The 15,426-nt window shown below is 46.8% G+C and overlaps 1 protein-coding gene across 3 annotated transcripts; it reads left to right on the top strand.

The window, feature by feature from the left end:
* Window positions 1–9,807: 9,807 nt before the first annotated feature.
* HAPLN2 (hyaluronan and proteoglycan link protein 2) lies at window positions 9,808–15,179 on the top strand. Of its 3 annotated transcripts, none has more exons than XM_043964253.1 (8): window positions 9,808–9,943; window positions 10,630–10,686; window positions 11,113–11,186; window positions 11,332–11,444; window positions 11,718–12,071; window positions 12,159–12,275; window positions 12,487–12,669; window positions 14,395–15,179. In XM_043964253.1, the coding sequence occupies exons 4-8, from the start codon at window positions 11,357–11,359 to the stop codon at window positions 14,676–14,678; spliced, it is 1,026 nt and encodes a 341-aa protein (XP_043820188.1). In that variant the 5' UTR covers window positions 9,808–9,943; window positions 10,630–10,686; window positions 11,113–11,186; window positions 11,332–11,356; the 3' UTR covers window positions 14,679–15,179. The 3 variants fall into 3 exon arrangements, with proteins under 3 accessions (XP_043820188.1, XP_043820189.1, XP_043820187.1); XM_043964254.1 differs by having other exon boundaries at window positions 11,110–11,186; XM_043964252.1 differs by lacking the exon at window positions 11,113–11,186.
* The last annotated feature ends 247 nt before the right edge of the window (window positions 15,180–15,426 follow it).

Genomic DNA, 15,426 nt, shown 5'->3' with positions numbered 1-15,426 from the left:
CCATTTCTGTAGCAGCAAATGGTAATATTTGCAAAGTTCTATAAAGAAGAGAGCACTGGTAACTTCCTGGATGTGTGCCTGTTGTAACTCCTCCCCGTTTTAGTAGATCATCTTTCATGAATTGTTCTCTGGTGATAAGCACCTCCAGGGGGCAGCTAGAGTTCTGGACCTGAAGCCAGGGAGACTTAGCTTCCTGAGTTCAAATCCGGCCTCAGACACTTACTAGCTGTGTGACCCTGGCCAAGTGACTTCACCCTGTTTGCCTCGGTTTCCCCATCTGTAAAATGGGCCGGAGAAAGAAATGGCCAACCTCTCCAGGATCTTTGCCAAGAAAACCCCAAATGGGGTCACAAAGAGATGAACACGACTGAAACAGCTAAACAAAAAGAAGCATCTCCAGAAACATATAGCTGGGAAACAAGCCATAGTTGAGGCCTTTCTAGCTCAATAGCTACAACATCTTTCATTTATTTAACACTCTGAAGTTTGCAAAGTACTTCATATCTGTGATCTCCTTTGAGCCTCCCAACCCTATAAGACAGGTGGTGATGCTGTTTTACAGAGGAGGATACTGGGCCTTTGAAAGGTTAAGTGACTTGGCCTTGGCCACACCTTGAGTAATTAATTATTAGAGGAAGGGCTTGAGCCCAGATCTTCCTGACTCCAAGTCCAGCACTCCATGTACACCAGGTGGGCTGTGCTCTAAGTAGCTCACATGCCTCTGGCAGGGTCTCGAAAAACCCAGGACTCCCTCCATACCACAATGAGGCACTGGAGGAGTGTTTTGGTTGGAGTGTACAATAGCTCCCATTTATAAAGTGCAATTATAAACCTTGTTTTGCAGAGGAAAAAATTGAGGTTTGAAGAGGTTCTTGTTTGGTTGTGTGAATATTGCTCTGAGGTTTCCTGTTTGTGAAGAAGAGAAAGTTCTTCTACAACTCTAAAATGTCCACTCTCTACCTACAGAAATTTGACATTTATATAGCACCTTCTATGTGCTGGGTACTGCGCTAAGCACTTTTCACAGATATTATCTAATTTTATATTGAATTGGGATAAAGGTTTTTATACCTCCAAGTCTATCCCTATACAGTGATTTCCACTATTACTGTTATCATTAACAACAAAATGTGAATACCTACTATGTGCAAGGCATCTATGATTAGTTCTGGGGACACCAAGATGGTCTTGCCCCTAAGGAATTTGCAAAATATTTGGGATTTCACACCAGTACATCTCCAGTTCAAGGGATCCCTGCTCAGAGTGCATGTTGTAATTCTAGTCATAAGGAACTCCAGAAGGGCAACACTATCTTCTTTTTTTTTTGGTGAGGCAATTGGGGTTAAGTGACTTGCCTAGGGTCACACAGCTGGTAAGTGTCAAGTGTCTGAGGTCAGATCTGAACTCAGGTCCTCCTGACTCCAGGGCTGGTACTCTATCCACTGCCTCAGCACTATCTTCTACTTCCTTTCCTAGTATTACCTGTTTCTCCTCTGTGAAAGATAAGAGTAACAGCTCTGTCATTTCTTGGATTTTGGGGTTTCACAATGACCAAAAATTCTCTCTGTCTCTCACTGTCTCTCTGTCTCTGTCTCTGTCTCTGTCCAATTGAGGTTAAGTGACTTGCCCAGGGTCACACAGCCAGTAAATGTCTGAGGCCAAATTTGAACTCAGGCTCTCCTGACTCCAGGGCCCATGCTTGATCCACTTTGCCACCTAGCTGCCCCCACTTCTTCTTTTTTCTTTATTTTCTTTTTTACTTCCCTTCTCTTCCTTCTTTCCTTTCAAGAAGTTGGTAAGAATGTGAGACCTGGGATTAGAGAGTCAATAAACCAATATAAACTAAAGTTTGCCTGTTTATGACCTGGCAAAGCAACTGAACATTAAGAGAGGAACCAGTCTGTAAGTCAAGAGAATTGTTGAGGCCTGGCAGAATAAGAGATCAAACAGGGATTGTTCAATTTCAGGGAGTTTAATGCTGGTCTTGGGAGGTAAAAGCTCCAAGTATAACAATGGTTAGAATGGTCATAAATTTGTAGCATATCCTGGGGAATCATTTCCCCAATTCCTACCCGCAATGGCAGTCTGGGTCCCTGGGAGACAGGTGACTACTGCCCCCTCCCCTAATCCCCTCTCCTCCCACCCCGAGGATCCTGGGAGTAACTAAGCTTCTAATACTATTGCTCAGAAGACTCTATCTGCTTTGCTCCCCCAATATCAATTAACCAGTTTATGTCGATTAGCTTTTACAAAAAGAAAGGATAGAAAGGACAAAAGCTATAAAAGCATCCCTCAAACAAGAGACACCCTCTTCCTTCTATGCACACTTAGTCTCTGGGTAGAATGGACTCTAACTTGAAACCCAAAGGGTCTAAGGCCCGCATTTTAGGAGACATGTGGAGCCTAAAAGGATCTCAAGACTCCTGGCCCTGGGTAGTCCTTTTGGGGTCCCCACCATGTTCACTTCTGCGGGTGTTGTTACTGATGGATGCAGTTGCTCCCTTGCCCAACTGGGCTACCTCTTTGTAGGAGATGGAGTCTTGGCTGCCCTGTCAATCCACTACCAGGCTGCATCAAGCAGGATGCCCATTATGCTGGGCTCCTCACTGGACAGAGCTACTACTGCTACCAGCTCACGTGGTCTCTGCTACTGACTCTGATAACTATGGGGATCTCCGATGGTCATTTAGCCCTTTGGAAGCTCACCAAGGTCTTAACATAGTCCATTCCTTCTCCAAATGCTCATTCCCCTAAGATCAGGAAAGAATAAACATAATAGAAGGAAGCAACATGTATTCAAGGACACAGTGGCCTCTGGGTGTAGAGGTAAGGCAGCCATAACTGTTACTTCTCTCTCCACCAGAAACCCACAGCTCTTCTTCCTCAGTCAAACATGGGAAAGAGACAATTAATTCCAGCTGTGGCATCAGTTCTTCTGATTCTGAAATTCAAAACTCACCACACAGCTCTTGCCCCTCAGTCACTAGGGGCTGAAGAAGACCCCTCCTCTCACAGAGTTGTATGAGTGGGATTGAAACTAGGCAGGAAATTTTTCACAAGCTTTAAGGACTAAGTTCTTGTTGACTAGCCCTCCATTATAAATAGAACAGAATCATTGATTCTGCAATCATTACTATTAAGTAAAATGTGATCTTAGTAGCTATAAAAATAATTTTAGACAATTAACAGTAGGACATTTTGGTCCCAACTATAAGTTATTATAATGTACCTAACCAATGAAAAATATGTATTGTGAAGAATGGTTGAGGAGACTGGTGATGGGAAGGGAGGAAGGAAATAAGCATTTCTACAGCACCTACCATATGCTTTTTATAAATATTATTTCATTTAATCCTCCCAAAAGCCTTGTGAGTTAGGTGCTATTATTAACCCCATTTTACAGTTGAGGGATAGAGTAGCACACCTGGAGTCAGTAAGACCTGAGTTCAAATCTGATCTCAGACACTGGCTGTATGACCTCAGGCAAGTCACTTAGTCTCTGTTTGCCTCAGTTTCCTCAACTGTAAAATGGGGATAATAATAGCACCTACCTCCCAGGGTTGTTGTGAGGATCAAATAAGATGATATTTATAGGGGCAGCTAGGTGGAGCAGTGGATAGAGTACCGGCCCTGGATTCAGAAGGACTTGAGTTCAAATCCGGCCTCAGACACTTGACACTTACTAGCTGTGTGACGCTGGGCAAATCACTTAACCCTCATTACCCCACCAAAAAAAAAGAGATAATATTTATAAAGCCCTTAGCACAGTACCCAACACATAGTAGATGTCATGTAATTATTGAACTCAGTTCTGACTTCAGGGCAAGTAGGTTACCCAGTGGATAGAATACCAGGCCTTCATAAGTTGCTGTGGACAAAAGATTGCTTGATGGTCATCTATTCTATGGTGATGAGTATCTTCAGGGGGCAGCTGGAGTGCTGACCCTGAAATAAGGAAGACTTACTTCCTGAGTTCAAATCTGGCCTCAGACACTTCTTGGTTGTGTAACCCTGGGCAAGTCACTTAACCCTACTTGCCTCAGTTTCCTCATCTGTAAAATGAGCTGGAGAAGGAAATGGCAAAACCACTGCAGTATCTGCCAAGAAAACCCCAAGTGGAGTCACAAAGAGTCATACTTGACTGAAAATGACTAAACAATTTACTGACTCCAGGCCCAGCGCTCTATTCCCTGGGCCACCAGCTGCCTCAGATCAATATTCCTGACTCAGATTTTATTGGCTTATGAGCCAAGAACTGATGCATGTGAGCCAGCAAAAGAAATCATTCCTAGAATTTATATAATACCTTATCATCCCTTATTTCATTTCATTCTCCCTCTCCTATAAGGACAGGCTAGATATTGCTTTCCCCATTGAACAGAATAGGCAGCCAGGCATGGAACAGTGGTCTGGGAGACAGAAAATCTTTTAAAATCTTGGCTCTGCTACTTACTGCCTGTGATCATTGGGCTTCAATTTCTACATTGCTGAAACAAGGGGAATTAGACTAGATGATCACCAAAATTTTGAAATTTGGGCTCAGGCAGGTTAAGGAACTTGTCCACAGAGTTAATTAGTGGGGGGGCAGCTAGGTGGCGCAGTGGATAAAGCACTGGCCCTGGATTCAGAAGGACCTGAGTTCAAATTCGACCTCAGACACTTGACACTTACTAGCTGTGTGACCCTGGGCAAGTCACATAACCCTCATTGCCTCACCAAAAAAAAAAAAAAAAAAATACAAGTGATAACCTCCAGACAGGTGTTATTGCTGTGTTCTCTGAGGTCTCAGGAAGTCTGCCTCATGGTAAGCATAAGCAGTTAGAGGTATGTTCCATGAAGTCTGGGAGTCCAAGAAGCAGAAAGTGGCATATCTTGGGGCTCTACCTCTGGAAGGTATAAGCAAGGCCTAGCATTGGTTTAGATTTTTATTTAAGAGGATTCTCCAGAAGCCTAGTAGTAGGCAGTGGGTTGGGCTATTAAATGATCTCTGCATTGGTACGGTGGTGCAATGGAGAGTGTTGGACTTGGAGTCAAGAAGACCTGAGTACAAATCCTGACTCAAACACTGACTAGCTGTGTGACACCGGGCAAATCACTTAAGTTCTCTAATCTGTAAAATGGGGATATTATTAGTTCCTACCTCACAGAATTGTTGTGAGGATGAAAGAAGATAATATAGGTAAAGCATATATGCTATATAAATAGTAGCCATTTTCTTCATCATCATGAAGTTTCCTTCAACTCTAAGATTTTGTGAAATGGTCCTTCTTTCCCTTATCAATTGCATTCCATTTATTTTTATTACTGTCTTCTATTGTATGAAGATCTCAAAGCACTTACCAGAAACCATTCAATTGTGAAAAATAGTAGTTACCCAAGAGCCTAAAATGGAGATAAGACCAAGGCATACAGAGCCTCTGGCATGCTCACCCTCCTAAAGGAAGCCTGTTTATTTGGGTTGGATTGGCCTAGGACCAAGCAGATGATCTGGTTCAGGGTGTCCTGTTTGAGGAGACAGGAGGCTGTTTGTCCTCTCTCTAGAGCGCCACTGGTTCAGGGGGAGGAGGGAAAGGACCAGGGACAAAAGGAATTGAGAGGAAAGGGAAAACAGAGCTGGGACAAGGCATTTTCAAGCCAAATGGAAGGATTGAAAATTGTGTACCCTGTGGATTACTGATCACTTAGAGAGCCTTTATTATAATACATGCAACTTGACTTACCACAGAGTTAATACTTACATGCCATAATGAGCACAGTTATGTTGTTTCCATTGGCATTAAAAATAGATACATTTATAAAAAGTAATCTTAAGTCTCTCTTCTGCTCCTGTATATACTGTTACCTTGCCTACTTCTACTCCAATTTCTGAGGGAAGGATAAGTCTCTTTGATGATGGCTCTTATATCTGGATTTCAAAAGGGTATATCTAGGCTTTGAAGAAGAAGCAGTTATTTACACTCCAAAGAATAAAATAGTGGAGCCCCAAAAGAAACCAGGTAAGAGTTCATCCAGGTAAGAGAAAATGGCAGGGCAGCTAGTTGGCGCAGTGAGTGGATAGAGCACCGGCCCTGGATTCAGGAGGAGGACCTGAGTTCAAATCCAGCATCAGACACTTAACACTTACTAGCTGTGTGACCCTGGGCAAGTCACTTAACCCCAATTGCCTCACCAAAAAAATTTAAAAATTAAAAAAAAAAAGTAAATGGCAGCGGAAATAGAGAAAAAAAGTTGATAGGTCATGGCTCCCTGATGAGGGGGTTGGAGACAGTTATTTGTCAAACCAATAACAGTAAAGAGGTCTGTCTGTCTTCCTGAAGGAAATATTCAAGGCACACAAGTGTGAGGAAATCCAGGAAGCAAAGTGGGGGAAGTGTGATGGAGAGCTTTTCCTTCAGAGGAAGGAAAAACAGAAACCATTTAACATTTGTGTCAGTGATTGGATAAAGGCATAGATGTCTTGTTCATCAAATTTATGGCTGAATAGTTAAAACACTAGAGGATGAGAAAATCCAAAAATAACTTGACAGCAGTTGGCTGAGTCTAATCAGATGAAATTCAGTAGAGATCAATGTCATATTTGGGTTCAAAAGTCAATGTTTTGGGGCAGCTAGGTGGAGCAGTGGATAGAACACCAGCCCTGGATTTGGGAGGACCTGAGTTCAAATCTGGCTTCAGACACTTGACACTTACAAGCTGTGTGACCCCGGGCAAGTCATTTAACCCTCATTGCCCTGCTCCCCCCCCCAAAAAAAAGTCAATGTCTCAAGTACAAGATGTGGGGAACCATAGTTAGGCATCCCAGCTAGATGGCACAGTGGATAAAGCATTGGCCCTGGCTTCAGGAGGACTTGAGTTCAGATTTGGTCTCAAGACACTTACTAGCTGGGTGACCCTGGGCAAGTCACTTAACCCTCATTGCCCCGGGGCGGGGGGGGGGAGGCAGAGAATGAGAGAGAACATAGTTAGGCATCAGTTTGTCTGAAAAAGAACTAAGGGCTTTAAGTGTGAGTCAGCAATGGGACGTGGCAGGCAACAAAACTAATGTGAGGGGTTTTTAAAATTTTATCTTCTAATGTGAGCTTTAAAAAAGCTAATCTGGGCTTCATTAAGAGGAGAATAGCTTCCAGAAATAAGGAACAGATAGTCCCTCCATACTGTACCCTAGTGAGACCGTGTCTGGCATTTCATGTTCAATTCTGAACTCTAGTTAGAGAGCTTTCAGAGGGTACCCAGCACAATGAAACGGCCTTGAGTCAACTTCATATAAGAATTGATTGAAGAGACTGGGGGTGTTTGGTTTGGTCCCCAGGGATGGCCTTTTAACCCATGATTGAATCCCTAGTGTTTAGGACGGTGCCTGGCACATAGTAAAGATTTAATAAATGCTTCTTGACTGGAAAAGGGAAAGGGTAGGGGGTGGGGAGTAACTCGATAGCTGTATTAAAGTATTTGAAATATTGCCACGTGGATAAGGGATCAGATTTGTTCTGTCTGGCCCCAGCAGTTAGGAATAGGAACAATAGGTGAAAGGCAAATTTAGATTTAACATCAGGAAAATGTTCTTAACAATTAGACCTGCTCAAAATCAGAATGGGCAGTCTCAGGAAGTGGAGTTTCCTCTCACAGGAGATCTTCAAATAAAAACTGGATGACCACTTGTCAGATATATTATAGTGGGGATTCCTTTTTTGAAAAATTCCTTTGGGTTGGACTAGATGGTTGTTGAGTTGCTTTCCAATGTTAAAATTCTGTGACTCTGATTTTCATAGGACAGAGCGGGTCCCTTCCTGTTCCCAGGGTCCCTGCCTGTCGTGTCCTGGTAAGAATCTTGAGACTCCCCAGAATATAAAGGGTACAGAGAATGAAGAGAGGGCTGAAGGGAGATCCAAGGGAGAAAGCCACAGAACGTTAAATGAAGATAAAAGACATGGGATTGTTTAAACTGGATAAGAAAAGACCAAGGGATTTTGAGGGGGGCGGGGCAATGAAGGTTAAGTGACTTGCCCAGGGTCACACAGCTTTATCCACTGCACCACCTAGCTGCACCCCCCCCAAAATGGATTATTTAAGTCTATTCCTTATGCTACAGAGGATGGGGTTTCATTGACCTCGTATTGAGGACAGAATAAAGAAATGGGTTTAAATAAGACTAGAAGATACTTATTTATAGCAGTACTTTTGTGGTAGCTTACTTACATGAACTGAGGCAGAGCCAAGAAAATAACATATATTACTATATCAATATAAGTGGAAAGAACAACAGCCACAACTGAAAATGAATGTTGTAGAATTACAAAGAACAAGCTTGGTCCCAAAGAAGAGATATGAGAAGATTGCTCCCCCACCCTATGTCTCTGCCGACATGGGAGGTCCTTGGGTGTGGGAACATTGTATATGCTTTCATATTTTTTAGATATATTGATTATTCTCTTCAAAATATTTTTTGTTATATGAAATGGTTCTTTGGGGAAGGGAGGAAGAATACTGGGAGAGATTTAGTGGATATAAAAGTGAAAGAATCAATGAAATTTTATTTTAAAAATCATAGGATACAGAAATTAATAGACAGGGGGGCAGCTAGGTGGCACAGTGGATAAAGCACTGGCCCTGGATTCAGGAGCACCTGAGTTCAAATCCAGTCTCAGACATTTGACACTTACTACCCGTGTGACCCTGGGCAAATCACTTAACTCCCCATTGCCCCACAAAACAAAACTAAACTAAACTAAAACAAAAAACAAAACCAAAAACAAACAAGAAAAGAAATTAATAGACACTGAAATTAGACACGAGATGCACTTCCCAAAGTAAAATGAGTGATTTATCACACAAGGAAATTCTTTCTCTACAGAACTTTCAACTCAGAAGATGTGATTATCATTTAGGGCTAGAGAAAGTGGAGTAGAGAAATGAATGAACAAATAAGTCCTTCAGAGAGTTTCTCAAAGCCTCAACTCCCTATTTCAGTGTTTCGTAGACATGCATCTTTGTTGTTTAACTTCAGTCTCTTCTGTTGTAGTAGTTGCTTCATTCAATCTCTGTGGAGGTGGGCCCAGTGCCCATTATTTTGTTGTTGTTCAATCATTTCAGTCGTTCCTAACTCTTCAAGACCCCATTTGGGGTTTTCTTGGCAAAGATGCTAGAGTGTCTTGCCATTTCCTTCTTCAGCTCATTTTACAGATGAACTGAGGCAAACAGGGGTAAGTGACTTGCCCAGGGTCACATAGTTAGTAAGTGTCTGAGGTCAGATTTGAACTCAGGAAGATGAGTCTTCCTGACTCCAGGACTGGCATTCTATCCATTGTGTAACCTAGCTGCCCTAGTGCCCATTATCCCTCTTCTCCCCTCCTAAAAGAAAATTCAGAGACTGGGATAATGTCTCACTCAACCTTCTCTTCTTTGGGCCCCCATTCCTTCTTCTTCTTCTTCTTCTTCTTTTTTAGTGAGGCACTTGGGGTTGAGTGACTTGCCCAGGGTCACACAGCTAGTAAGTGTTAAGTGTCTGAGGCCAGATTTGAACTCAGGTACTCCTGACTCCAGGGCCGGTGCTTTATCCACTGCGCCACCTAGCTGCCCCTCCCCCATTCCTTCTTTATTCTTGAGGATCCCTATCCCCTCTTTCTGAATCCCTGGCCATTTTTCCGGTGGCCTGTGCCAGCCAGCCCTGCATCCCACATCCCCAGCTGTTGACATTTCGTTGACATTCCCCACCAGATAAAGAAAGGGCATCTGTTATACAACAATAGGGAGAAAGGCAGAGACAATGTGAAATTGTGCTTCCGATGGGGTGGGGACAGGGAAGTAAAGGACAAAGAGACAGACAGGGGGTTGGGCAGAAGAGGTCAGGGCTTTGAAGCAGTTGGATGTCTAGGTCTTACCCCAAGAATCTCTTCTCCCAAGCGATGCTCAGATCGGGGCCAGGATCAGGACACAGAGTGCAAAGGTGAGAGAGCTTCTGGCTGGGAGGTCTATGAGGGAGTATGGAAATAGCAGGAATGTGATAGGTAGTTATACCCATTGGTAGTTTATAGATAATCTTCCCTTCTCTCACACAAATGTAAACATCAGAGTGAGGCAAACTAGTTTGGCAAGCTCATTCATCCCTTCCTCCAGCACAGCCTAGTGGGCATTCTAGAGATCTTCAGGGAAAAATGGCTCCCAACTTGCCCACTTCTCAATACCAACAGTCAGGATATCATGTGGTAATTCTGTGCTCCAACAGACTTGTAGTCAGCCAAACAAATGTATCCTAAGTACCCATTATAGGGTACAAATCTCCCAGTGCCCATTCCACCACTCCTCCTCCAGTACTGGCATCTTCCCTTTGTTTCTATGGCAATAGGCTCTAGCAGATGGAGTGCCAGACTGGGAAGCTGGACATTTGAGTCCCATGCCCGCCCTAGACTTATGAAATAACCTAGGATGTTTTGGAATCCCAGTCTCTCTCTTCAAGCTGTGGGGATGAACAAGCACATTTGGGGCGGGGGGGGCAGGGGAGAGATGGAAGGGGAAGAGAGAAGAGACTAGAGCTGTAAGGTGCTAAGAAATCTTTCCACTTTAAAGTACTTGGAGATCCTGGAAATGGGAGCAACTTTCAACAGGATTCTCTCTTTTTTTCCCCCCAAACAGGACAAAAGGTTACTAATTACTGCCTTATTCTGCTACTGTGGAGATAGCTTCTTCTTGGTAAGGAAGCAGACCCCTGTTCCCAACCTTCTCTGTGCTTAGAGATATTCAAACAAGATAATGTATGTAGGCAGGCTTGAAAAATATAAAACATCAAAAAAAAATTTTTTTTTAAAGCACCATACAACTATTACCTATCCTTTTTATTATGCCTGAGCTAGGTTTGGTGTTTCTTTTCACCCCCGGATCCCCTGGTCTGCCAGATAACAGTGTCTCTCCTCCAAGATCTCCTGGAAAAAAAAAAGTCACCTTCCCCCCCTTACTTTCCAATTCTGATTTCTTCCTCTTCTTTCCAATAGGAAACTTTATGTTGTCTAATCTCTATTTTTACTGCTGTAGCATGTTTGTCTCGTTCTTTCTCTCTGGGGAGACAGAACACAGGCCTTTTCCGTATTTCCTTAACTCCCTTCCACTCTCTCTCAGCAGCAATCTTGCCTGTGATTCTTCCTGCTACCAAATTCAGTCCCTGTTGCTGTGCCCCCATTGAAGATGGAACCCAGGTGGGCACCTCTCTTCCGAGAATGGCTGCTCAGACCTCACTATGACACCCCTCCCCCATGCCTTCTGTCCTCTAGGCCCATCCCATGGTGTTTCTTTTTCATTTTCTGAAATTATGATGATTGCCCTGTTGTGCCGTCATTACAGATCACCTTCTAGCTGAGTTCCTGTCATGCCTAATCAGTTAATCCTCTCTGCCCTCTGGAGCCTGCTCTTTCCTCTAGGTGTTGCTATCTATCACAAAGGCACAGGGAACCCAGGTAAGATGGCCCCAGCCTAGGGGACAGGAGTAGCTAGCTGGGAAGACCCTGGAGTGGAGGGGCAAGGACTGGTTGGGAAATGTTGAGGGGGAGGAGGGTGGGGACTGATGAGATACTGAGAGGAAGGGACAAAGACAAGGGACACCTAGAGAGAGGGAACAGGAACTGGGGTGGGGAATGGGACACTAATAGGGAGATGGGCAAGGGCTGGAACGGGTCATAGAAAACAGTTTGGGGCCAGGGTGTCCCTGTCAATCTGGCCCCCTTTGCCAGCACCCCACCCTGGCCCCCACTACCTCCTGCCCCCCATCCATGAGGTCATTCACTCTCGCCGCGGTGCCACGGTCACCCTACCCTGCGTTCTGGGCACCCCACCCCCCAGCTACAAGGTGCGCTGGAGCAAAGTGGAGCCTGGGGAACTACGAGAAACACTGATCCTGATCACCAACGGGCACCATGCCCGGGGCTATGGACCCCTGGGAGACCGTGCCAGGATGAGGAGGGGGCACAGGCTGGATGCCTCCTTGGTGATCATGGGTGTGGCGCTAGAGGATGAGGGGAAATACCGCTGCGAGCTCATCAATGGACTGGAAGATGAGAGTTTGGCATTGACCCTCAGGCTGGAGGGTAAGGAAGTCAGGTGTCTCTCTCCCCCAGGGACCCTTCAACATCCCGCCTCCAGGATCCCGTCAGCCCCTTTCTCCTCACCCCTAGGTGTGGTTTTCCCGTACCAGCCCAGTCAGGGCCGATACCAGTTTAATTACTATGAAGCTAAGCGGGCATGTGCGGAGCAGGACGGGCGGCTGGCCACGTACCCTCAGCTCTACCAGGGTGAGCAGATTTAGGACGACAGCCCCGGGCGGCCCTGGCTCCTTGGCACCATCCTCCTCTCCCGGACCCCGAGTCACCCTGGGAGCCGCGTGAAGAGGAGGTGTGGGTGTGTGGAGGGAAATGGTTTGGCAAAAAGGTGAATGAGAGGAGGAGGGAGGCACCGCTGGAGGCAGGGGAGCGACAGCCCCTTCTCTCCCGGTCCTGCCCACAGCATGGACCGAGGGCCTGGACTGGTGTAACGCGGGTTGGCTTCTGGAGGGCTCTGTGCGTTACCCGGTGCTGACAGCTCGAGCGCCCTGTGGGGGCCGGGGCCGGCCAGGGATTCGCAGCTATGGGCCCAGAGACAAGCAGCGTGATCGCTACGACGCCTTCTGCTTCACCTCCGCGCTGCGGGGTACGAGGAATGGGAGGTGGGGAGCGGGGTGGGGGCGTCAAAGAGGAGAGGAAAGGGGCCGAGGTTCCGCAAGCAAAAGAGGAGTTGGAACCCCGGGAGGAGGGAGAAAAAAGGCAAGGTTTGGAGCGAGGGTGGAACTGGAGTTGGAGAAGAGGAGGGGCCAAATAAATGGGGCGGGGCTAAAAGACAGGATTACAGAAAAGAGTTGGTACCGGACCTAGAGAAAGAGTAGGGACCTGGAGTGTGGTAGTGAAGAAGAGCAGGAAAGGGTGGGGGGAGGAAAAGAAAGGTGGTGGTAGAGAAGGAGGAGGAGGAGGAGGAGGAGGAGGAGGAGGAGGAGGAGGAGGAAGGTCCAACCCAATGGGGCGGGGCCAGGCAAGAGGAGGAGCCATCGAAATGGGGAGGGATTAGAAAATAAAGTAGGGGCCTGGGATGGGGTGGGGTGTGTAGAGAAGAGGATGAGGGGACGGACCAATGAGGTGGGGCTAGAAGGGCGGGATTAGGAGAAGAGGCGGGGCCTAGAATCAGACTAAACCAGAAGGGGCAGGAAAATGGGGCGGGATTATATGAAGGGCGGGGTCGAGACCTACAGAAAGAGGGTGGGATGGAGCTAGAAAAAAGGAGGACCATCGAAATGGGGCGGGATTAAAGAAAGAGGTGGGGCCTGGACCTAGAGAAAGAGAAGGGGCCTGGAATGGGGTAGTGGAGAAGGAAGAAGGGGCGAGGGTAGGAAAAGAAAGAGGAAAAGGGGTGGAGGAGGAGGAGGAAGAGGAGGAAGGTCCAACCCAATGGGGCAGGGCTAGGCAAGAGGAGGGGGCCATCGAAATGGGGAGGGATTAGAAAATAAATGGGGGGCAGCTAGGTGGCTCAGTGGATAGAGCACCGGCCCTGGAGTCAGGAGTACCTGAGTTCAAATCCGGCCTCAGACACTTAACACTTACTAGCTGTGTGACCCTGGGCAAGTCACTTAACCCCAATTGCCTCACTAAAAAAAAAAAAAAGAAAGAAAAAAAAGAAAATAAGTGGGATCCTGGAACTAGAAAAAAGGCGGGGCCTGGGATGGGGTTGGGATGAAGGATAGAGAAGCGTATGGGGGGCGGATCAATGAGGTGGGACTAGAAGGGCGGGATTAGAAGAGGTGTGGCCTGGGATTGGGCTAAACAAGAAGGGGCAGAAAAATGGGGCGGGACTATATAAAGGGCGGGGTCTGGACTACAGAAAGAGGCAGGGATGGAGCTGGAAAAGAGGAGGGGCCTAGGATGGGGTTAAGACTAGAAATAAAACGAGGAGGGGGTGGCTAAATGAGATGGGGCTAGAAGAATAAAGGAGGGATTAGAGGAAGAAGTGGGGCCTGGTCTGGGGCTAACCTAGAAATAAGGGAAGACAGATAAATGGAGCGGGTCCAGAATTTGGGGGAAAAAGAGTGGGGGGGGGGACCTAGTAGGCTAGAGAAAGAGGAAGGGCAGGTGAAATTAGCGGATATAGGGAAAAGGGGCGTGGCCTGAGAAATGCAGCGTGGTTTGGAGAAAGGTGGAAACGGGAAATAGAGCACGAGGCTTGATTAAGAGGGTGGTGAAAAAAGAGGTGGGCTAAGGAACAAGGTTGGGGTTGGGGGTAGAGGAAAAGAGCAGTTTTAGAAAGCTGGTCCATGGAGTTTTTATCCTGCCAAATCAGCCCGCCCTCTGGGCGTGGCCTCGTCATAGCCCCGCCCCTTACCCTTCCCAGGCCACGTGTTCTTCGTGCCCGGCCGTCTGACGCTAGCGGAGGCTAGCGGAGCCTGCGCGAGGCGTGGGGCTGTTCTGGCCAAGGTTGGCCACCTCTATGCAGCCTGGAAGTTTTCGGGCCTGGACCGCTGCGACGGGGGCTGGCTGGCGGACGGCAGTGTGCGCTTCCCCATCACCACCCCGCGGCCCCGCTGCGGGGGTCTCCCGGATCCCGGAGTCCGCAGCTTCGGTTTTCCCAGTCCAGAGCAGCCGGCCTATGGGACTTACTGCTATGCCGAGACCTAGGGGGTGCATTCCCTTCAAAGCCCCAGTCTAGATTGCAGCCCTCCTCTCCAATGTTGAATCTAGTCCACCTGGGAAAGAGACAGACTCGACTTGGTGATGGGGAGTGTTTGCAATAGGGGTGTGTATGTCTGCACTGCATCCCTCCTTTCCGAACTTCTCCTTGCTAGACAGACTGAGAGAGACAAGCAAAGACTTACTGATACTCTCCATTTTCCTCACTGCAGACAGCTGTGCCAAAGTCCAGGCGGGGCCAGGGAGGTAGACATTGTTAGATGCCCCAGGGCTGTTGCCCTTCCTAGGTGTGATTTGGCTAGAGGAGGCCTTTGGGATGACTGGGTGCACTTGCACTGAGGACTAATAGTATTTGAACGGTGCTTCCCCTGGAGAGAACGAGTCCGGCGTGGGAGAACCCAACAGAGTCCAGTGTCGAAATATTAACTGATCTTTGTAGCTTAATAAAATAACCGTGGAGACCTTCGCTCTCCAGAGAAGTTGAAACCATTTAACTACATCGGTTCCCATTCCTCCAACACCCTCAACTCAGGGGTCAGGGAAAAATACTGTCTCCAGGGATGTAGTGGGAGGGAGGCTATAGTGAAAGGGGAGCAATCTGCAAGTAGGGGTGTGTGTGGATTAGATGATGCCTAAAGTCCACTTCCTGTTCTAAATCATGTGGAACGAGTCTCAGGAAACAGAAGGAAGGAGAGGATCCAGGTGTCCTGACACGCAACTTGAGAGCTAGGGTGGA

Source organism: Dromiciops gliroides, chromosome 4 (assembly GCF_019393635.1).
Source record: "Dromiciops gliroides isolate mDroGli1 chromosome 4, mDroGli1.pri, whole genome shotgun sequence".
NCBI classification, from domain to species: domain Eukaryota; kingdom Metazoa; phylum Chordata; class Mammalia; order Microbiotheria; family Microbiotheriidae; genus Dromiciops; species Dromiciops gliroides.
Note: the sequence above shows the minus strand (reverse complement) of the source record. Positions and strands in the feature narration are given on the sequence as shown.